The sequence below is a fragment of the Alosa pseudoharengus genome, unplaced genomic scaffold (genome assembly GCF_046254945.1).
Source record: "Alosa pseudoharengus isolate Yale_2024_CS ecotype anadromous, Long Island Sound unplaced genomic scaffold, YU_APseudo_1.1 YU_APseudo_1.1_scf_20, whole genome shotgun sequence".
Classification (NCBI taxonomy): Eukaryota; Metazoa; Chordata; class Actinopteri; order Clupeiformes; family Clupeidae; genus Alosa; species Alosa pseudoharengus.
In genome coordinates, this window is record NW_027468664.1 from 2,215,979 (window position 1) to 2,238,478 (window position 22,500).

General features: G+C 43.9%; 3 protein-coding genes across 5 annotated transcripts in view; 1 reads left to right on the forward strand and 2 right to left on the reverse strand.

The window, feature by feature from the left end:
* Positions 1 to 12,016, reverse strand: part of dnajc2 (DnaJ (Hsp40) homolog, subfamily C, member 2) — a 33,165-nt gene extending 21,149 nt beyond the window's left edge. Inside the window, exons 1-7 of one of the 2 annotated variants that reach the window (XM_076296216.1) lie at positions 11,809 to 12,016; positions 10,994 to 11,184; positions 9,774 to 9,849; positions 8,662 to 8,760; positions 7,411 to 7,552; positions 7,188 to 7,268; positions 370 to 435 (exon numbers count right to left, since the gene is read on the reverse strand). In XM_076296216.1, the coding sequence (XP_076152331.1) occupies positions 370 to 435; positions 7,188 to 7,268; positions 7,411 to 7,552; positions 8,662 to 8,760; positions 9,774 to 9,849; positions 10,994 to 11,184; positions 11,809 to 11,863 (710 nt within the window). In that variant the 5' untranslated portion in view covers positions 11,864 to 12,016. Of the gene's footprint in view, positions 1 to 369; positions 436 to 7,187; positions 7,269 to 7,410; positions 7,553 to 8,661; positions 8,761 to 9,773; positions 9,850 to 10,949; positions 10,962 to 10,993; positions 11,185 to 11,808 lie in introns of those variants that run through there. The other variant, XM_076296217.1, reaches the window with a different exon arrangement.
* Positions 12,017 to 12,297: 281 nt separating this feature from the next.
* Positions 12,298 to 20,049, forward strand: psmc2 (proteasome 26S subunit, ATPase 2). The gene is made up of 12 exons (XM_076296219.1): positions 12,298 to 12,440; positions 12,835 to 12,872; positions 13,102 to 13,183; positions 13,519 to 13,618; positions 13,993 to 14,124; positions 14,458 to 14,530; positions 14,754 to 14,849; positions 15,317 to 15,481; positions 15,854 to 15,941; positions 18,698 to 18,900; positions 19,385 to 19,481; positions 19,766 to 20,049. The coding sequence occupies exons 1-12, from the start codon at positions 12,371 to 12,373 to the stop codon at positions 19,921 to 19,923; spliced, it is 1,302 nt and encodes a 433-aa protein (XP_076152334.1). The 5' UTR covers positions 12,298 to 12,370; the 3' UTR covers positions 19,924 to 20,049.
* Positions 20,050 to 22,274: 2,225 nt separating this feature from the next.
* The window catches only part of slc26a5 (solute carrier family 26 member 5), a 61,241-nt gene continuing 61,015 nt past the window's right edge, over positions 22,275 to 22,500 (reverse strand). For both annotated transcript variants that reach the window (XM_076296220.1, XM_076296221.1), the window contains one exon: positions 22,275 to 22,500. This exon is cut by the window's right edge and continues 2,342 nt beyond it. The gene's annotated coding sequence lies outside the window, so the exon portion shown is untranslated.

Sequence of the window (22,500 nt, forward strand, 5' to 3'; positions counted from 1 at the left end):
GTGTGTGTGTGTGCGTGCATGCGGTTGGTGTGGTGTGTGTGCGTGTGTGTGGTTGGTGTGGTGTGTGTGTGTGTGTGTTTGTGTGTGTGTGGTTGGTGTGGTGTGTGCGTGTGGTTGGTGTGGTTTGTGCGTGTGGTTGGTTGTGGTGTGTGTGTGTGGTTGGTGTGGTGTGTGTGTGTGGTTGGTGTGGTGTGTGTGTGTGTGTGGTGTGTGTGTGTGTGGTTGGTGTGGTGTGTGTGTGTGGTTGGTGTGGTGTGTGTGTGGTTGGTGTGGGTGGTTGGTGTGGTGTGTGTGTGGTTGGTGTGGTGTGTGTGTGGTTGGTGTGGTGTGTGTGTGGTTGGTGTGGTGTGTGTGTGGTGTGTTTCCTACCATTCGGCCTTCTCTTTCTCCTCTTCATCCAGGTAGGAGAACTCTCTCCAGGAGTCAAAGTTGTACCTGACAACACAAAACACTTCTCTTTACAAACAAACATACACACACACACACACACACAGTACACTCAATTGTACCCGACAACAGGAAACACTTTTCTTTAACACACACACACACACACACACACTGTGCACACAGTTGTACCTGACAACAGGAAACACTTATATATATATACTTATAAACAAACAAATATACACACCAACACACACACACACAAACGGTCTTGTGCGTCTCCACGTTTCATGATTGGCCAACATCATCCCAACACCGAGAACGAGCACAGATCTGAGCTGACAAATAGATCACATAACTGCTATTGTAGTATCACTTAACTTATACCCAGAGTTAAGGCTTTGTGTAGCTTTGATATGTCTAGATAGTAGGGGTGTGAATTAGCCTAGAAATCTAGACGCGCCCCTAGCGGCAGCAAATTACATTTGCAAAAATTACATTTGCTGCCAGGGCTAGTCTAGCAACTCTCCGTTGGCTTGTGAGCTCCAGAAATCGAAACTTAAATCAGGACAATGAAATCGTGTATAGAGTCATTTGGTGGGCTTAACATAATGCTTGATGGCAGAGTTGCAACGGTTTGGCTTGAATTCCCTGCTACTTGAAAATAAATATCCTATTGCGTCCTATTGCGTGCAGAGGGAATTTGAAAGACAACTGATTATCCCGCCCCTCGGACTGAGCACTGTGAACGGTGAGTGCCCAGACCCTACATTTTAATGTGGGTCTGGCTCGCCAGGCTAGGTGTGAATCCCTCATGTAAAAGACGATACGATTCGCATCTAGATACATGGGCACGATTCGATACAAGAAAAGATACATGTTTATAAAAAACGATTCAGTACGATTCGATGCGATTCGATGCAGTTCCAAGAATGGAAAGCATTCTGAAAGATTTTTTATCATTTGCTCATGGTGCACATTAATTTTATATTATCAATTATCCTGGTCATGTCAATTAGTCCAAATAAATGTGTGAATATGATTATCTAAACTAAGGTTTGTTTCATACTGTATTGAAATGAAAAAAGAATAGTCTACATTTCAGTCAAACACAGCAGCCAAATACAACATAAAAATACATTTTTATAGACTTTATAGATCTTTCACAGATTTTATAGTTATATCTGATTGTTTTCATGGAGCTGTAGCCTTGTTGAGGTAAGACAATATCAAAATAAAAGTGCTTAAGAAACTCTTGGCCTTTTCTCATATAGCCTAGCCTACCTTACAAGAATAAAATAGGCCTACAAATCAATGAACTCTCTGGGCTTATTTTGTTCCAACAGTAGACCTAATGCAGAAACCTATAATGCCACAAGTCTGAGTGAATATGAACAAAATCATTGGCTGATAATTTGTGCATCGTTTTAGCAGCAAGGGCCAAATTATTATTTAACATTAAGGAAATCCCTTCATCAAAGGTAAGGCTACTCTACAGACTATCGTTGCTGTTTAGGAATGCTATAAGTGTTTAATTTCGCGCTGGATTTTCGAACATGCTTCTTAGTATACCCCACGGGTGTTGTGGCGTCTACGTCTATATGTAGTTTGCCCTTGTTGTTGGTGTTGTTTGTGATTGTTTGTGCTGTGGAATCATTTATTGTTGTTGTCGTTTGTGTTCATTGTGCTGTGGAATCATTTATTTAAGCACCCTGAGAGTCCAAGACAAATTTCTCAAATGGGAAAATTCATCATCATCATCATCATCATCATAATCAAATTCATCATCATAATTCAAAATCATATGGTATCGTACAAAGAGCAGACACACACACACACACACAGACACACATAGGCGGCTGCATATATGGAAAAAAAAAACACCTAACCCTAAAACACACCTAACCCTAAAAAACACCTAACCCTAAAAAAACACCTAACCCTAAAAAACACCTAACCCTAAAAAAACACCTAACCCTAAAAAACACCTAACCCTAAAACACACCTAACCCTAAAAAAATTCTAACAAAAGGTTTTTCAGCTGTTTTTTGTAGCATTTGGTGTCCTTAAAAACATACTAAAAGTTTACCAAAGTTTGACCACTAGAAAAGTGTAATTTTCAAGATGGCGTCCAAGATGGGCAGAAAGCCCAACTCCTTCATTATTTGACCTAGCCAGGTAATCTTGGTGTCTAACCCCATGTTTTCTGGGTATATGAATCCATTGGACTTGTCTAAATTGCACTGACATGATTACATACTTATGGAATACATGATTTTGTGAAATTACTGTAAAGATTGATCTTTGTTTGGGGTGAACCAGAGATGTAAACGATTTAGACATGTAACTCATACTCCGTATGTGTTTTTGGACACATGCCCTTTTTTTTGCTAAAACAGACTTTAGCAAAAAGACATTCAATGTAAAAGTTATTGCACCCAAAAGTAACTTAAATTGGAGTTGTATAACTTTGATCATAAACAACTCTGAATTAGCCTGAACAGAGGCCTATGTGTAAACCCTCTAAAATGGCCATTCATTCAATTTGAATAAGGTAATGCATCCTCTATAGATGTTTTTGAGTATAAAGGTGTACAATGATTACAATGTACACATATAAAGATATAAAAGGCAAAGTAGCAGTAATGTCAGCTTATTCCACCCTACACTATCCCATCCAACTCACCACACACTTAATAAACAACAACAAAATATATAAAATAATATATAAATATATAAAAGAAAGAATCAAACAAAACCAATCAACAAAATAACACAGGCAATAATAAAATGTTAAAAATAATAAAGATTAGATAAAGACTAATGCTTGTGAGGGAGTTCCGCCAGCTCAAATGTTCTCAGGGCTAATAGCAATAGATGCTATGTAATCTAGAAAGGGTGTCCACTTGTCAGAGGTATTGGAAATGGATATTCCTTTACAACCTAGACTGTTATTGCTTAATGATGACTCACAAATTAAGTTTACAGAAAAACAGCATAAAGTCTGCCTTGCAGGCTTTAGCAAAGAAACTAATTGTGCAGAGGTGGATACCGCCACATACACTTTCTGTTAAAAAATGGCTGTTATACTTTCAGGATGTTCTTATGATGGAACTTTCTACTGCAAGAATTCTTAAAGCTAAAATGTCAACACTACAGATGTGGGAAAGAAGTGCAAGGACAGTTAAGGGCACTCCCAAAGGTTTGGAATATCTCATGCAAGACCAAAGCATACGCACCAGATCGGCTGGTGACCCCTTGCACCTATTACAAGCACCACTTCTATCAGGGTATATCCTGGCTAACTTAGCATGAGTAAGGTGTGCTCTATACAAGATCTTGCATTGCAACAGGCCATGCCTAGCACACATGGAGGAAGAGTGAACCAGGTCAAGCATATGCTTCCACTGTGTCTCTGAAATTGAAATGGCCAGGTCCTGTTCCCACATGTTTTTCAAGGCTTTGGTAGGGTCTGTGTGTAAAGTATCCAAGAAGCTATGAATAGTAGAGATGAGGCATCTTTGACTCGAGTTGAGGGATAGGAGAGAGTACATTTTTGACTCAGGGGGATGTTCAGGGAAGTTGGGAAATAGCTTCTGCACAAAGTGTCTAATTTGAAAATACATGAAGAGATGGACATTAGGTAGATTATATTTAGCTGACAGTTTAGAAAAGGAAAAAACACCTTTATTGTAGAAGTCATTTACAGTGACAAGACCGTTAGTAGACCAGAGACGAAACGAAGGGTCGGAACGGGATGGAGGAAATAAGTGGTTGTTGGCAACGGTGAAGAATCTATTCAAGCTGAATTGATGGTATTCCAGACTATTGGATTTGTGACATTGTAACTGAGAGGAAATCACTGAGTGAAGTGAGTAATTTGAGAAGGAAAGTTCTGTGTGGACCCAGTGAGTCATCTGAGAAGGAAAGTTCTGTGTGGACCCAGGGAGTAATCTGAGAAGGAAAGTTCTGTGTGGACCCAGGGAGGCTGACTGTCGGTTTGCTCCTCCAGAAGAAGGAGTTAATGGCAATCCAGTGTAGGAAAAAAAAATATTTGTTGATTATCACTGGGATGTGTTGGAAGAGGTAAAGGAATTTGGGTAGTATTGTCATTTTTATCAAGTTGATAAAACGTGATCCTCACTGAGGAGCCAGATCGCTAAGGGTTTAATCGCAAAGTGCAAACTAGAAAATGTAATTTCGAGGAATTACCAGTGCATGAAAAAGCAAAACATACATTAACATAAAATGCAAAACAAACTTTTATTTGGAAACAGTTGTGGGCAGAGGAAACAGTTGGCGGGAGTCATAGTTGATGACAACTGAGAGTTGAAATGGCTGAACAGTTAAATAGTTGAATAGTTTAATTGTTAAATGATTTAATAGGGAATTATTGTAGTGAGGACTTTTATTTTGAAACAGTTTTGGGCAGAGGAAACAGTTGGCGGGAGTTATAGTTGATGACAACTAACAGTTGCAATGGCTGAATAGTTAAATCAGGGGTCTCAAACTCCCGGCCCGCGGGCCAATTCCCGCGACCTAATGTCAAAATAATAATGTAATTCGGCTCTTGAGGGTATTTTTAATTGTGACAAACAACAACACTGATTAAAATAGACGATGTGTGTGTGTGTGTGTGTGTGTGTGTCAGCTGCTCCAAGTACGGTGACAAATCTCATTTGTACTCTCCTCCACTAGTTGCTAGACATCCAGAGCTTTGATTCAAGCACAAATTCGCTGCACAAAGTTTTCAGGAAATACTAACATGCGCGAGAAACACAAAGAGGTGCATTTGTTTGTAATGACGCGGAAGCGATGCAGGCAATAATTTTGCACAAATTGAAGTAGAAATAGGCCGACACCAAATGTTGAAAAAACGTTCACGTGTGATGAAGTCTTGGGTAGGCTATGTTATTCACCTAATCTGATTCTGAAGGAGAATATCTCCCTTTTGGAGATTATGATCGACTATTGACAGTGATGGTCACGGTGCGTCTATGAATGGAGGTGCGTCTTTGCGTGTATACAATGGTGTCCACTAAGCATGCCATGCTTATTGATGATCGTGTCTGTAATGGACGTAGTACAGACAGCAGGGGTAGTAAAAATAGGGCTCTGAAGAACTACAGTCACCCATGACAGGAACTGATTTGACCAGTTTACTTTATTGTAGGCCTATAATAAAGGTTTGTGGCTACTGTTCTCTACTTGCCTCTTTGCGCTACAACCTGTCTAGCAAGAAAATTGTTACCACCAAATTATTTGTAACCCCAGAACTACTGCCTCCAACTGAGTCCTCAACCAAATGCCACTGCCAAAGATTTTACTTCCAGATCATGGTGTGGATTGGAAAGGAAGGTGACATGAACACAGTAGATTGGGGATGGAAACTAGTGGACAATTGGGTCCTGCCAGTTATGACTAGTAAGACTGCTGCCCCAGAAAGCAGATGATCCACTGCATTTGCACGTCTGCCTGCCGAACACAACGGTGCAGTTGCAGGGCATATGGACTACCATGCATGCCTGCTTGTGGAGTATGTCAAGTTGGGAATTGCGAGAATCACTATAATCAACCTCTATGGGAGGAAGAGTGTGACGACTAATGGTAAATCTAGTGAAGGTCACAGTGCAAAAAAGTATAAAAGATAAAGCAGAATAAGATGAAACAACTAAAGAAAACAGAAAAAGATATGTATAAATAAGAAAAGTATTAAAAAATATGTAAAAAAAAAACAAAAAGAAAAAACCCAAAATGCATTATAAAAAATATATTAAAAAATAAAAACTTAAAAATGAAAGGGGTTAGCGGTACTGAGCCTTCACGGTTCCAGACCTGTTTTGACTAATTTTACAGTACCACACAATTCTAATGAATTTATTCTTTATTGGAATCAAAAGAATGGTTATGAACCACAGAAACCACCAACACTTGGTAAAACGATTTGAGAAAGGAGAAATATGCAGTGACTTAAGGGAAATGTACTTATTTTTTAACCAATTAACCAGTAACCAATTGCTTTAATATATAATGGTACTTGTAACCACTTATCATGCAAATATGCTAATTAGAATGTTACATGGCCAAAACATGTACCAGGTACCATTCATGTACCATTATTCCTGGTCTAGGAGGAATACAAAGGAGTAAGGATCATTTTAAGGACCTGATGGCGGCCATTTTGAAAATGGGGCCTTTCTTGGAGTCAAAATTTGGTAAACTTTTAGTATGTTTTTAAGTACATCTGATACTACTATAAACCACTGAGAAACCTTTTGTTAGAATTTTTTTGGGGTCAAACCATATTTGCGGCTGACTAACTAACACACACAAGACCGCTTTTGGGCGATCAGCATTCTCATTCCAAGCTACTGAAAAAAATGGAACTAAATATTAGGAATTGTTTAAATTAAAACTTCTTTGAAGAGTTGGCTGAAAGAAAATCAATAATGCGATCATTGAACACCAAATTTATTATGTGATTTGTATGATGTTATATCTGGAATGTTGTTGTGTCTTGTTGCTGATACGGTCTGTAAAGTTTCGTATGTATTTTATTGTCTTTTTAACACCTGCCCAGGGACCACAGATGCAAATTAGCTAACTCTGGTGTAGAACTAGTTCTGTACATGGTCCCTGTCAACTAAACTACACACACACACACACACACACACACACACACACACACACACACACACACACACACACACACACACACACACACACACACACACACACACACACACACACACACACACACACACACACACACACACACACACACGAGCAGAGCAGAGACGTACCAGAACGAGTAGAAATTATCCACCTCCTCAAAGGTGGCGTCAGGGCCTCCCAGCTTTGGGACGTGCTTTTTAGTGGACCACCTGTGATTGGTGGAAAAAAGGATGAGGTTATCAATACAAACCAGACTATCCAATCAGAGACAAGCAGCACCTTAAGTGTCCAATCACAAATCAATTTAGCCTAAAGTGTCAGTCAATCAGAGAGGCGTGTTTTTGTGCTCACCTGGAGTTCCTGTCGAACACAGGTGTGAAGACCTCTACGAAGTTCTCCTTGCCCTCGCTCTTGGAAGGCACGTTGTTGTCGAAGGTGGGGTCAATGCTGTCGAACGCTCTCCTGCGCACAGGATCTGAGAGAGTCTCTATTGCTGTGGTCAGAAAGAGAGGATACCATATCAGACCAGATCACCACACACACACACACACACAAGCTCTGGCAGTCTCTATTGCTGCGGTCAGCGAGAGAATACCATATCAAACCAGACCACCACACACACACACACAGACACACAAACACACACACAACCAGGTGAGTATATTGTGGCTGAGGTTAATGACCACCACACTCACAGCCTGTAGCACTATTGAGGAGCAAGCTGTGACTCGTGACTGATGTTAAAGCGTTAACTTTCGCCAAAATGCACCCTAGGGTGTTTTGTGAATGTACCCGAGTCAAACTTTCGTTTAAAAGCAAAATTATGTCTGAAGCGCCACTTTCAAGCTTGTCCCTGTAGTCGTTTTTCGGGTCAAATGGCCTTTTGAATGGGAATCGTAGAGGCACTACTATTTTGATACATGATCGCGTCAAAATCGTTATTTTTAAAACACTAAGAAGGCTCGACACAACATGAAACTTTGATCGAAGTATCATCAGTGTCTCTACACAGGAACTCGAGCATTGAGAACATTGTTCGTGTCCACATAGTTTACTAAAAAGAAAGGTTTTGGACAACTTGTGTCGAGCCTTCTTAGTGTTTTAAAAAGAGATTTTGACGCGATCATGTATCAAAGGTGAGTTGTGTTTACCTTTAGTAATAAGGGAATTTGTGTTTACCTTTAGTAATAAGGGGATTTGTGTTTACCTTTAGTAATAAGGGGTTGTGTTTACATTTAGTGATAAGGGGAGTTGTGTTTACATTTAGTGATAAGGTGAGTTGTGTTTACCTTATAAGGTGAGTTGTGTTTACCTTACAAGGTGAGTTGTGTTTACCTTTAGTAATAAGGTGAGTTGTGTTTACCTTATAAGGTGAGTTGTGTTTACCTTTAGTAATAAGGGGAGTTGTGTTTACCTTTAGTGATAAGGTGAGTTGTGTTTACCTTATAAGGTGAGTTGTGTTTACCTTTAGTGATACAGGTGAGTTGTGTTTACCTTTAGTGATGCAGGTGAGTTGTGTTTACCTTTAGTAATAAGGTGAGTTGTGTTTACCTTATAAGGTGAGTTGTGTTTACCTTTAGTAATAAGGTGAGTTGTGTTTACCTTTAGTGATACAGGTGAAGTAGTCGTTGTCTCCTTCTACGATCTGTTCTCCAGCAGCTTTCCGCTTGTCAGGGTGATGCTTCAAGACCATCGCTTTATCTGAGGACACACACACATACACACACACACGCTTGTCAGGGTGATGCTTCAACACCATCACTTTTTCTGAGGAGTGATTACAAGAGTTGCCTTTAGGGAGCACCAATCACACGCCTGCGGTCAGTGTAATCAGTGTAGCTCATATATCAGTGTAATCAGTGTAGCTCATATATCAGTGTAATCAGTGTAGCTCATATATCAGTGTAATCAGTGTAGCTCATCTATCAGTGTAGCTCATACTGTATATCAGTGTAGCCCATGTTACCGTTGCCACTTTGTTCATAGTATGTAGTGCAGAACACCACACATAACTCACACACATTAGTGTTAGCAGAGTGAAACCAGCAGCCGTACATGTAGCGGTTAGCCAGCTAGTGCAGTACATGTAGCGGTTAGCCAGCTAGTGCAATGTGTGCAGTACATGTAGCGGTTAGCCAGCTAGTGCAATGTGTGCAGTACATGTAGCGGTTAGCCAGCTAGTGCAGTGTGTGCAGTACATGTAGCGGTAAGCTAGCTGGTGCAGTGTGTATGTTGTGTAGTGGTTAGCCAGCTAGTGCAGTATGTATGTGTAAGCTGTGTAGCGGTTAGCCAGCTGGTGCAGTGTGTACGTTGTGTAGCGGTTAGCCAGGTGTGTGTGTGTGTGTGTATGCGTGTGTGTGAAGGTGTGTGTGTGAATGCGTGTGCGTGCAGGTGTGTGTGTATGCGTGTGCTTGCAGGTGTGTGTGTATGCGTGTGTATGTTGTGTAAACCAAGCAGCAGCACATTTACATTTATTCATATTAACACCAGTAGTGCACACAGGGATAGAGGGACAGTTACTCTCACACACACACACACAGGACAGAGGGAGGGAGGGACAGAAGGAGGGGATGGGGGGTGGATTTATGAGCACACACACACACACACACACACACACACACACACACACACACAGGACAGAAGGAGGGAATGTGTGTGTGTGTGTGTGTGTGTATGCGTGGATGGAATGGGGGGGGGGGGGGGGATGGACTTACGAGCAGCTTTGATTTGCTTCTGTGTGGCTTTGTACCTCAAGTGGGCCAATCCTAAAACAGCGTAGTGATCCTGATTCTGTACACACACACACACACAAACACACACACACACACAGATGCATTAGGGTCACATATTCAGTAGACACACACACACACCCCTAGTTCACATCAGAATCCAATCAAATCTGACCAGGAAACACAAACATCATGAGTGTGTATATATATATATAAGAATGAGTCCCATCACGTGCAGTGCAGTGCCATTACGGGCACATTTACCATGTAAAGCCTATTTTACGCTTCTGCGTCGAATCAACGGTGTACCCCCGCAGACCCCTCTGCGACGTCGCAAACCCCTTTCCGACCCCTCCGCCGTAGCTTGACGTGCACCTCCAAAAAATTTTAACTTTGCGTCGAGGCGACACAGACCACAAGGACTGTGATTGGTCAACTCGTCCTGTGTGTTGATAGTCGGTGTTTCAAGCTGCCTACTGTGGGGAGTTACCAACATGCTAGTTCACTGACCTGAGCTTTGCAAATAAACTCAGACATATTTTGGTTACAATGACGGGGTTATCCGTTTGTAAAGTGTCTATATGTCAGTAACGTTTTGAAATTAACACTTCGCCAGCAAACAGTACTTTGTGGGCAGTTATGCTAAAGTTCACTTGCTACCATAACTTAAACTTAACCTCAGACTTATTTGCTGGTTACAGTAACTAGGTCAATGGATTTTACTGTGTCTATTTGTCGATACTTTGTACAAAATCTAAGCAAGAAAAGGCCAAACAAAAAAGATTAATATTTTGGCACGACAGTCTATGGGGTTTGCAATTCTGAGTACCGTTTCGGTCATGCAGTCTATGGTTTCGGTGGTGAGCGACGCAGACAGGCAACACCGAGCGTTATGGCGGTGAAATGCACCGCGATGCAAAGCAACACGGGGAGCAGTGAGGGGTTAGGTGCCAAATCGGGGAGCAGTGAGGGGTTAGGTGCCTATGTCTACTGGTCGGGGTTCGAACCAGCAACCCTCCAGTTACAAGTCCGTAACGGCTGCCCCGAGGTAGCTTCCAGTCTTTAGGGTACTCCAATCAATCACCAAACCCCCCTCCCCAAACCCCCCGCACCTTCCAGTCTTTAGGGTACCAAACCCCCCGCCCCCCTCCCCCCAGGTACCTTCCAGTCTTTGGGGTCCCAAACCCCCCGCCCCCCTCAGGTACCTTCCAGTCTTTGGGGTCGAGGGTCTTGAGCAGAGGGTACTCCTCCAGCTGCAGCTCCTCATCCTCCGACTCCTCGGACAGCTCCTCCTCCTCCTCCAGCTCCTGGAACGACGTGGACACATCACGGTCCCTCCTCTTCAGGAAGGCCTCGAACCAGCGGCCCACTGGCTCCACCTGGATCTGAACAGACGCTGTGTGTGTGTGTGTGTGTGTGTGTATGGGGATATGAGAGTGTATGTTTGTTTGTGTGTGTGTGTGTGTAGATGGGCATAACAATTTGAAATTAAAATCTTGTCATATCTTTTCCATGAGCATGAGTCAATTAAATCAGGGGTCAGGGGTCCTAGAGAAGGCTCTGTTCCATGACAGACAAACAATTTGCTCTCAGAAACAAAAAGAAGAATATATTAATAAATACCACTACCCAACTATCTGATGAGCTACCAATCACTTTAGTCAATTGTAAATAAAGATCATTGTAATGTCAATTTATCTTCATCTAACTGCTTACATAAACTCACAACTCTCAAAGTTACAACTTATAGAAATTGTCAGACAACTCAAGTAAAGAGGTAACTAACTGTTAGGTACGTTACTGTCATTGGTAATGACTGCAAAGCTAACTTTGAATTCCTTATGGTTTGACACTAATTCGCCGAACCAGTCCTGTATATGGCAACGCATTTGGCTATCTAATCTCTCTCGTAAGATCACATGCTGATTATATCACGTTATTGTGCCAGAAAGATCGTTTTAACTTAGTTAGCCGGCTAAGTGTCAGGTTCAGCACTATTTCTGTTATCCGGAGCACTCACCAACGATGGCATTGCAAACGACTGTTACTTGGCCGTCCAATGCTTCTTTCAGCATCTTCGGAATTTCAATAGCCTCCACAAACTATCATAACAGGTTATATTCTGCATATATGACTATTCCTTTATCAAACGTGGTAGGTGTAAGATAATGTCGCCCGGTTATGGTACATACCACATGGGCCTATTCTAGCTATGCAAGTGCATTAAACCAGGCCTCTCATCCAAATCCATCCGTGCTGCTCACAGTTAACATATTGTTTTTCGTTCCACAAAATTAACGATTCAATTTGGTCTTCTTTGGATCACCTCCATAATCCAGATACCATACAAAAGGAATCAATAGAATTGTAAAGTTTAATATAACACATATGGACATATAACTGTATATTTTCAATTTAATAGTGTTCATCATTTATATGATTCCGTCTGTTATATCCGGGACGGCCGGAAGCTAGCAGTCTACTGTGTTAGCTAATAAGTAGAAAACCTGCTGTGTAATACTAGCAGACTTTTAGTGTAACGTTAACGTTGACAACGACTGTGAAGTAAAGGGGGATCAACAATGCCTGACTATTTGGGAGATGACCAGCGTAAACTGAGAGAGGAGGAAAAGGAGGACAAACCTATCAGAGGTATTACGCGATACAGAAAAATCTCCATAACAGTTACTTTTCCAATGTTTATCAAAAACTGGCATTTTTACCTGACCAACGTCAGCTAGCCTGGGTTAGCTTGGATAAACAATGTGTCCCTATTTTTGTTTTTGGCCTTTTCAATATAATCAGCATCAACATCTAATGAGACTAATATGTGCGTTGTGTAACGTGTCTATGTAGTGGTTGTTTGCGAAATATCGTTGGCATTTTAGCCTATATGAAGCGAAATGAATTACGGTGTCACTGCTTAGGCAACTTTTTGCTAGCTATCAAGCGAAGTGGGTTCTGTTAGCTAACATAGCTAGCTAGCTACCTAGTTAATGATGTGTTGTCAATGAATGTCATTGTTGTCTGTGTTATCTTGTTTCAGCTTTGGATGAAGGAGACATTGCGCTGTTGAAAACATATGTAAGTAACATCACCATCATTGTTTGAACTTACTAGCCTTTACAAAATAGCCGTTAGCTTGATTAGGCAACTTAGCCAGGTCATCCTGTCGTATGCCGTGAATTGTAAACAACAGCAAAATATATCAGTTTTCATGGATTGTTGTGTGAACTGCAATTTGTGCACTGTAGTGCAGTCATGATTTTGATTAAGTTGACCGGGATACGTGCTGTTGTTCTCTTGCCATCAGGGCCAAAGCACGTACTCCAGACAGATCAAGCAGGTGGAGGATGACATCCAAAATCTCCTGAAGAAGATCAACGAGCTCACAGGTGAGGGGTCATTGGTGTTTTTAATTAAGGGGCAGTGTGTTTGTGTGTGTGTGTGTGTGTGTTTGTGTTTGGGAGTGCCAGATCTGAGTACTAGCACAACACTGAGCTGTACTGTAAGTGATTTGTGTTGATTGGTGCACTGCTCTGTAGGTGTTTCAGATGAAGTGACCTCTGTGTGTGTGTGTGTGTGTGTGTGTCCGTGTGTGTGTGTGTGCGCGTGTGTGCGTGCGTGTGTGCACGTGCGTGCGCGTGTGTGTGTGTGCGCGTGTGTGTTTGTGTGTGTGTGTGTGTGTGCGGGTGTGTGTGTGTGTGTGTGTGTGTGTGTGTGTGTTCAGGCATTAAGGAATCTGACACGGGGTTGGCTCCTCCTGCACTCTGGGATCTGGCTGCAGATAAACAGACCTTGCAGAGCGAGCAGCCACTACAGGTCGCAAGGTAACACACACACACACACACACACACACACACACACACACACACACACACACACACACACACACACACACACACACACACACACAACCCAGTCAAACAGAAAATCCATAATAGACACAGCCTTTGTGTGTTTTCATTGTGATCATGTGGGGTTGGTATATAAGACACTGTAAGATTGTTATTGTTTCCATGGTGATCATGTGGGGTTAGTGAATAAGACACTGTAAGATTGTTATTGTTTCCATGGTGATCTCATGTGGGGTTGGTATATAAGACACTGTAAGATTGTTATTGTTTCCATGGTGATCATGTGGGGTTGGTGTATAAGACACTGTAAGATTGTTATTGTTTCCATGGTGATTATGTTCTGACAGATGCACCAAGATCATCAATGCCGACTCCGAGGACCCCAAGTACATCATCAATGTGAAGCAGTTCGCCAAGTTTGTGGTGGACCTGAGCGACCAGGTGGCTCCCACCGACATCGAGGAGGGAATGAGAGTGGGGTGAGGACGCCACACACACACACACACACACTAAGCGCTTTCAGACATACGTGTAAGACCGGAGGTTCTGCGGATGTTAAATGGTGGGGCCGTATATCTAAACGACATAACCGGTCATATGGAAGTCCCAACTTAGCTGGTTGTTTTCCACACGGAGATTCTGTAACGTGCGTGTATGTCGTTCACACATAGGTCCGTATAAGGTCAGTATAAGGTCCGTAGGTTAGCATCATATCTTTGACAAACCTCCGCATATACTCCGGAGTTTATATCTGAAAGCGCTTACTGGCTCTAAACTCTGTGTGTGTGTCTAACTGTTTGTGTCTCCAACAGGGTTGACAGGAACAAGTACCAGATTCACATTCCTCTTCCACCTAAAATCGACCCCACGGTCACCATGATGCAGGTAAGAGGACCTCCCTACAGCGTGTGTGTGTGTGTGTGTGTGTGTGTGTGTGTGTGTGTGTGTGTGACCATGATGCAGGTAAGAGGACCTTCCTGAAGCATATTCATATATGATGCCCTACTGATCCACAGAAGAAGCCTTCAGGCTGAAAGGCTGTTATGAAGAGAGAAGGAACAGCTGTGTGCAAACTGAATGTTAATCTGTGTGTGCGTGTGTGTGTCAGGTGGAGGAGAAGCCAGATGTGACTTACAGTGATGTGGGCGGCTGTAAGGAGCAAATTGAGAAACTGAGGGAGGTGGTGGAGACTCCTCTGCTGCACGTGAGTATCTCCTACACACACACACACACACCTCTCCACTGCTGGAGCACTTTGTGTACCTGGGCATTGAGCTTCCTAAAGGCTAAACACACACACACACACCCCACACACACACACCCACACACACCCACACAATGTCCTCTCTCTACAGCCGGAGCGCTTTGTGAACCTGGGCATCGAGCCTCCTAAGGGCTAAACACACACACACACACCCCACACACACACACCCACACACACCCACACAATGTCCTCTCTCTACAGCCGGAGCGCTTTGTGAACCTGGGCATCGAGCCTCCTAAGGGCTAAACACACACACACACACCCCACACACACACACCCACACACACCCACACAATGTCCTCTCTCTACAGCCGGAGCGCTTTGTGAACCTGGGCATCGAGCCTCCTAAGAGCTAAACACACACACACACCCCACACACACACTCACACAATGTCCTCTCTCTACAGCCGGAGCGCTTTGTGAACCTGGGCATCGAGCCTCCTAAGGGCGTGCTGCTGTTCGGACCGCCGGGCACAGGGAAGACGCTGTGTGCTCGCGCTGTGGCCAACCGCACGGACGCCTGCTTCATCCGCGTCATCGGCTCCGAGCTCGTCCAGAAGTATGTCGGAGAGGTGAGGCTCCGCCCCTCACAGCTGTCCATCACTCACGTCCAGACGACTCCACGCTGAAGGAAGCGCTCTGGGGCGTTCAGCTCTAAAGGAACACGCCACACCACGCCACGCGTTCAGCTCTAATGTCTGTGCTCTGTGTTTGACCCCCCCCCTCTCTCTTCCTCCCTCCCTCCCTCTCTCTCTTCCTCTCTCTCTCTCTCTTCCTCCCTCCCCCTCTCTCTCTCTTCCTCCCCTCTCTCTCTCTTCCTCCCCTCTCTCTCTTCCTCCCCCTCTCTCTCTTCCTCTCTCCCTCTCTCTCCCTCCCCCTCCCTCCCCCTCTCTCTCCCTCCCCCTCTCTCTTCCTCCCCCTCTCTCTCTCTCTCTCTCTCCCAGGGTGCCAGGATGGTAAGAGAGCTGTTTGAGATGGCCCGGACTAAGAAAGCCTGTCTGATCTTCTTTGATGAAATCGATGCCATTGGAGGTGTGTTCGGATTTATTTATGTGTGCGTGATCAAGCAAGTGTGTGTGAGGTTCTGTTGAGATTGTGTGTGTGTGTGTGTGTGGGTGTGGGTGTGGGTGTGGGTGTGGGTGTGTGTGGGGGGTTCTGTTGAGATTGTGTGAGTGTGTGTATTGAGAGTGTGTGGTTCCGTTGAGCGTGTGTGTGTGTGGTTCTGTTGAGTAGGGTTGGGTATCGTTTGAATTTTAACCGATTCCAATTCCGATTTCTTATTTCGATTCCGGTTCCTAACGATTCTCGATTCCGATTTTTTTAAGAGGCAGGGTCAAAAAAAGTTTAGGATATTTTAAATGAGCTAGCTAACCAACGGTCTTTCTCAGGGTATCTGCACATTTTCCAAGTGCAAATTTAAAGACTTTTAAGACCTTTTCAAGACATCTAAATTAAACTTAAGACTATACCACGGCAAAAAGATATATATGACTGTTTATGCAATAGTTTTTTTTTCCTACTAAATTTAACCCCCACTCTATTTTGGATGTCTACAGAAGTTGCCAAATATATTTTGGCGAAAAGAAAAATAATTGTGTGTGAATGACCTTCAAAGCTATAAATGCAATTTTAGGGTCTGGGCTGCTTGCTTTTGAAGCTGGCTGTACATATTTGGTTTTGCTTACTGCTGAGGCTGACTGTTCTTCACCTGTGTCTGTAGTAGCCTAGGGCTACTTGCCAAAGACATGTGCACTGGACTGGATTCCCTTCAATATTTTTTCAAAGTTAGACTAAGCTATTTACATATTTTAATAAGCCTACTTTATATAATTTACTATGTGCATCTATTGTCCAATATGCAGCACAGCAAATTAAAGTTAATCCACTACTTTACATTTTGCATACCAGTTGTATCTAAACCAACCAAAGCTTGACTGAAACATTGTAAAACCATTGACTTGTTTTAAATTAATTAAGAGACAGGTCCTCCTCGCGTGATCCTGCTGAAAACTGCTGGTTTCATCTCAAGCACGCACGTGTTATGAACATACATGGCATACGCACGCACATTTTTTTTTTATGTAGCCAGTCGCCGACATTCAAAAAATATGCGGTTATAGTTCACAACTTTTGCGAAGTAGGCCTAGCCTACTGGGAAACGCTGGCAAGCAAGCTGCTGGCAGATATTACAGGTAGGCTATTATAACATTTTCTTCCCTAGGCTAGGCCAGCAACACACGCTGGAAAGATGCAAACAGATCAACTTAACATATACAGTATTTCCTCCTGATTGCGACGCACTGCACATAATTTGACCAGCAGTCTTCGCGTCCATAGTTTGTGAAACGATGCTGCGTCCGAGCAACGATTTTAGATGCCAAGCGCAACTCCAAAAAGGAGAACAAATGAGCGTCCGGCTTGAGGCTGCGCCGGACGCCGGACAGGGCTTTTAAAATCCATATGTCCGGCCTAAATCCGAACGTATGGCCAACCTATCGCTCTTTCTCCCGCTCATTCTACCGTAGGCTTCCTCATTCCACGTAGGCTACCTGTATATCTCTCTGGCCTCAGCTACACCACTAAAACGTCAGGCATATTATTTTGTACATAGGCCTACTGTATTATTACCGTTTTCACACCTTTAACCACACCCGTGAAAAACATCTTCACTCTGCAACCACTACACTTCCTCCCGTAGCCTAATAGCCTATCACGTATACAATTGCGTTTTAAATACACGAAACTGGATTGAGACATCACTTGCTCTCTTGCACTCGCTGGCGGTCCCATACGCACATTTAATACCTCTCTTTCGAAAATTCAGTTGTATTTAAGACTTTTTAAGGATCCGCGGGAACCCTGCTTTCTGAATGAAATAGTCTGACCTTCTCCATGAATTTTAATTCTATGAACTATGCGCTTGGTGTGGTGTTCAGCCGTTTCTTCTTCCGGTCGGCGGACTGGGAATCGAAACTAGGAATCGAAATTTAAACTTTTGAACGATTCCGGGAAAATCGCAAAGATAGTCCCGGTTCCAACCAATACTCGATATTCAATACCCAAGCCTACTGTTGAGCATGTGTGTGTAGTTCTGTTGTGTGTGTGTGTGTGGTTCTGTTGAGCATGTGTTGTGTAGTTCTGTTTGTGTGTGTGTGTGTGGTTCTGTTGAGCATGTGTGTGTAGTTCTGTTTGTGTGTGTGTGTGTGGTTCTGTTGAGCATGTGTGTGTAGTTCTGTTTGTGTGTGTGGTTCTGTTGAGCATGTGTGTGTAGTTCTGTTGTGTGTGGTTCTGTTGAGCATGTGTGTGTAGTTCTGTTTGTGTGTGTGTGTGTGTGTGTGGTTCTGTTGAGCGTGTGTGTGTAGTTCTGTTGTGTGTGTGTGTGTGTGGTTCTGTTGAGCATGTGTTGTGTAGTTCTGTTTGTGTGTGTGTGTGGTTCTGTTGAGCATGTGTGTGTAGTTCTGTTTGTGTGTGTGTGTGTGCGTGTGTGTGTAGTTCTGTTGTGTGTGTGTGTGGTTCTGTTGAGCATGAGTTGTGTAGTTCTGTTTGTGTGTGTGTGTGTGTGGTTCTGTTGAGCATGTGTGTGTAGTTCTGTTTGTGTGTGTGTGTGGTTCTGTTGAGCATGTGTGTGTAGTTCTGTGTGTGTGTGTGTGTGGTTCTGTTGAGCATGTGTGTGTAGTTCTGTTGTGTGTGTGTGGTTATGTTGAGCATGTGTGTGTAGTTCTGTTGTGTGTGTGTGTGTGTTGAGAGTGTGTGGTTCCGTTGTGCTGATGGTGGTTCTGCTCCCCCAGGGGCCCGTTTTGACGACGGTGCCGGAGGCGACAACGAGGTGCAGCGGACTATGCTGGAGCTGATCAACCAGCTGGACGGGTTTGACCCGCGCGGGAACATCAAGGTTCTGATGGCCACCAACCGGCCCGACACCCTGGACCCTGCCCTCATGAGACCCGGCCGACTCGACCGCAAGATCGAGTTCAGTCTGCCCGACCTGGAGGTGAGCCCAGTTCCGCCCCGGGTTCTGGGGGTTACGTTCCGAGGGTTCTAGACGGCACTGTGGGTTGGAAAGGGGTTTAGAACGTCCTGATGTTCAGGAATAGTTCCTTCATAGAAGGATTGGGGAGAAATCACATTTAATCCAAACTCGCAAAGTCCCATTTCATAATTAGCCCCAACCTGTGGCGTAAAATAAGCAATTCGTAGACTGTGAAGTCATGAAAATGTGCTTGAAGTTTCATGGAAAGGTTCACATTTTGTTAATGCAAATGGGTGGAACCCTGAAACACACACACACACACACACACACACACACACACCTGTACAGAGGAGCCGAAGGCCATTTGAACTGTTGAGAGAAAACCTATTGGCCAAGAATGTTGGCCTGTTTTCCGAATTTGAACACACCTCTGCGCTGGACTGTCACTGTAGATTGACCTTTGACCTTGGTTGATTAGATTTAATATAGCGTTTTTGTGCTCCAGGGCCGGACGCACATCTTTAAGATCCACGCACGCTCCATGAGTGTGGAGAGGGACATCCGCTTTGAGCTGCTTGCACGCCTCTGCCCCAACAGCACCGGTGAGTGTGAGACAGACAGACACACACACACACACACACGCACGCCTCTGCCCCAACAGCACCGGTGAGTGTGAGACACACACACACACACACACACACATACACACACACACACACACACACACACACACACACACACACCCCTCTGCCCCAACAGCACTGGTGAGTGTCTCTCACACACACACACACACACTCCTATGTACACATGGTTCTCAATCACCTATCCACATCATCTGACCATTTTAATCACCCTAATGTGTGTGTGTGTGTGTGTGTGTGTGTAGGTGCGGAGATTCGCAGTGTGTGCACAGAGGCGGGCATGTTTGCCATCCGAGCGCGTCGGAAGATCGCCACGGAGAAGGACTTCCTGGAGGCGGTGAACAAGGTCATCAAGTCCTACGCCAAGTTCAGCGCTACGCCCCGCTACATGACCTACAACTAACCGCACACACACACCATCTCGCCCAGCACGTCTGCGTGTGTGTGTGTCCCTCCTTTTAAGATGTATTTCACGACTGTAACGTTTCCTAAAAGATTGCATAAAACAATAAACATATTACTTCCCAAACTCTTGTCTGTGTGTTAGTGTGTGTTAGTGTGTGTCAGGGTTGTGCACAATTCGAATTGCAATTCTGCTTCCTGTTTGCTACCTCAATTGAAATGCAAGTGAAATTCAAGAAATTAATTGGAATTTAAGAGCCAGTTTCAATTAAATTCTGGAATTTTGCACAAGCCTGGTGTGTGTTAGTGTGTGTTAGTGTGTGTTCGGTGTCCGGTGTTGGCCAAATTGTAATTTTAAACATCAGTATTTGCCTAGATTTTCACAAGCCTGAATCCTTAAACTTAAACATGAACTTAAATCATGAGAGAATCTTGATCAATTCTCAGCAAGAAAATCGTGATTCTCAATTTATCCAGAATCATGCAGCCCTAATGTGTGTGTATGTGCATGCGTGTGTATCGTGCAACCCTATTGTGTGTGTGTGTGCGTGCATGCATGTGTATCTTGCAACCCCAGTGTCTGGTACAGTAAACACTCTTATTTCACTCTGCAGAAGTCCAGTTCATTGTCTAGATGACCAGCACACACACACACTGTTCATTGTCCACTACCAGAGTATCTGCAGATGACCAGCACACACACACACACTGTTCATTGTCCACTACCAGAGTATCTGCAGATGACCAGCACACACACACACACTGTTCATTGTCCACTACCAGAGTATCTGCAGATGACCAGCACACACACACACACTGTTCATTGTCCACTACCAGAGTATCTGCAGATGACCAGCACACACACACACACTGTTCATTGTCCACTACCAGAGTATCTGCAGATGACCAGCACACACACACTGTTCATTGTCCACTACCAGAGTATCTGCAGATGACCAGCACACACACACACTGTTCATTGTCCACTACCAGAGTATCTGCAGATTACCAGCACACACACACACTGTTCATTGTCCACTACCAGAGTATCTGCAGATGCTCAGATGACCAACACACACACACATGCTGTTGATACTCGATGAACTGCAATTTATGATTAAGGCCCGGGGGTTGGGTTTGTAAACATTCAGGAAGTATTCAAACAATTTCACATACTGAATTTAACAGATGATCTTGGTAGTCAGACGGACTAGCAAGTGAAGTTCCTCTGGTCAGGCGAAGCTAAGAACACAAGGTGGACATTTGCTGCAGATGTTTTTATTGACAGAAGAAACACACAACTTGACAGCTGAGAATGATTGTAACCATGGTGATGGAGGAGTTTTGGCTGAGGGTTCCATAGACCTCTGAAGTTCGCCTACAAAAAAGCTGCCATCTTTGAGATCTGGGATCTTGTGATTTTTCCTATGGGAACCTAACATGTACCTAATGACCTCTGGTGGGGACCAAGAAGCCTGAAATGCAGATGGTAGGCTGTTTCAATTAGCACCCGGATCTCCTTCTTTGGGCAAAGATGGCGGCCCTGGTTCCTTTTTGTAGGCGAACTTCAGAGGTCTCTGTGAGGTGGGAGTAGCCGGTGCCCTTGCTGGACTGGGATCTGATTGGGTGAGTGAGACCCTGGGATCTGATTGGGTGCGTTAGTGCTCAGGAGCTGAACAATGATGGCAGCATCTGAGACCTCCAGAGTCAGGATTTGGAGCCAGAACCCAAAGTAGTAAAAGACGTCTGATTCTGAACGTGCAGTTGTGGTTGGGGCTGAAGGGATGACCAGTTTCAACAGGTTGCCCACTTCAGTTGGTCTGTTCAACCGAAGACAGGTGTGTACCCTGCCACAGGTGATCCACTACACAGGTGTCCTACCCTGCCACAGGTGATGTGTGTCTTACCCTGCCACAGGTGATGTGTGTCCACTACACAGGTGTGTCCTACCCTGCCACAGGTGATCCACTACACAGGTGTGTCTTACCCTGCCACAGGTGATGTGTGTCCACTACACTCCACTACACTGGGGTGTCCAGTACCCCGACAGGCACACCTGACAGCTGAGGCCATGGACACACACACTCGTACACGCTTGAGGTCATAGACACACACACATTTATTATCATTATTATTTGGCAAATGCTGAAAAAATGTGTGTTGACGAACCAGCACATACAACTCTACAGTGCACACACACACACACACATATATACATACATACATACATACATACATACGTGTGTGCGCGCGCACACACATATATACTTACATACATACATGTGCGTGCGCACACACACACACACACATATACATACATACGTGTGCGCGCACACAAATTTTCAATTTCAATTTTTAATTCAAAGGGGCTTTATTAGCATGACTCTTTGGTACAGTGTTGCCAAAGCTAGTGTTACAAATAACACAGTAGTGTCACAAGGAAAATAAGACAGAGATACAGCATACAATGTATAAACATGTGAGCACAAAATAGACAGTATAGAAATAATACTAGAATGATAGGTAGGGGTGGATGGGTGTGTGTGTGTGTGTGTGTGTGTGTGTGTGTGAGAGAGTG

Coding starts and splice junctions, on each gene's coding strand:
- psmc2 (XM_076296219.1), top strand. CDS start 12,371: ATGCCTGACTATTTGGGAGATGACCAGCGTAAACTGAGAGAGGAGGAA. Junction 13,619..13,992: donor CAGCCACTACAGGTCGCAAG/GTAACACACACA, acceptor ATGTTCTGACAG/ATGCACCAAGATCATCAATG. Junction 18,901..19,384: donor TCAGTCTGCCCGACCTGGAG/GTGAGCCCAGTT, acceptor TTTGTGCTCCAG/GGCCGGACGCACATCTTTAA.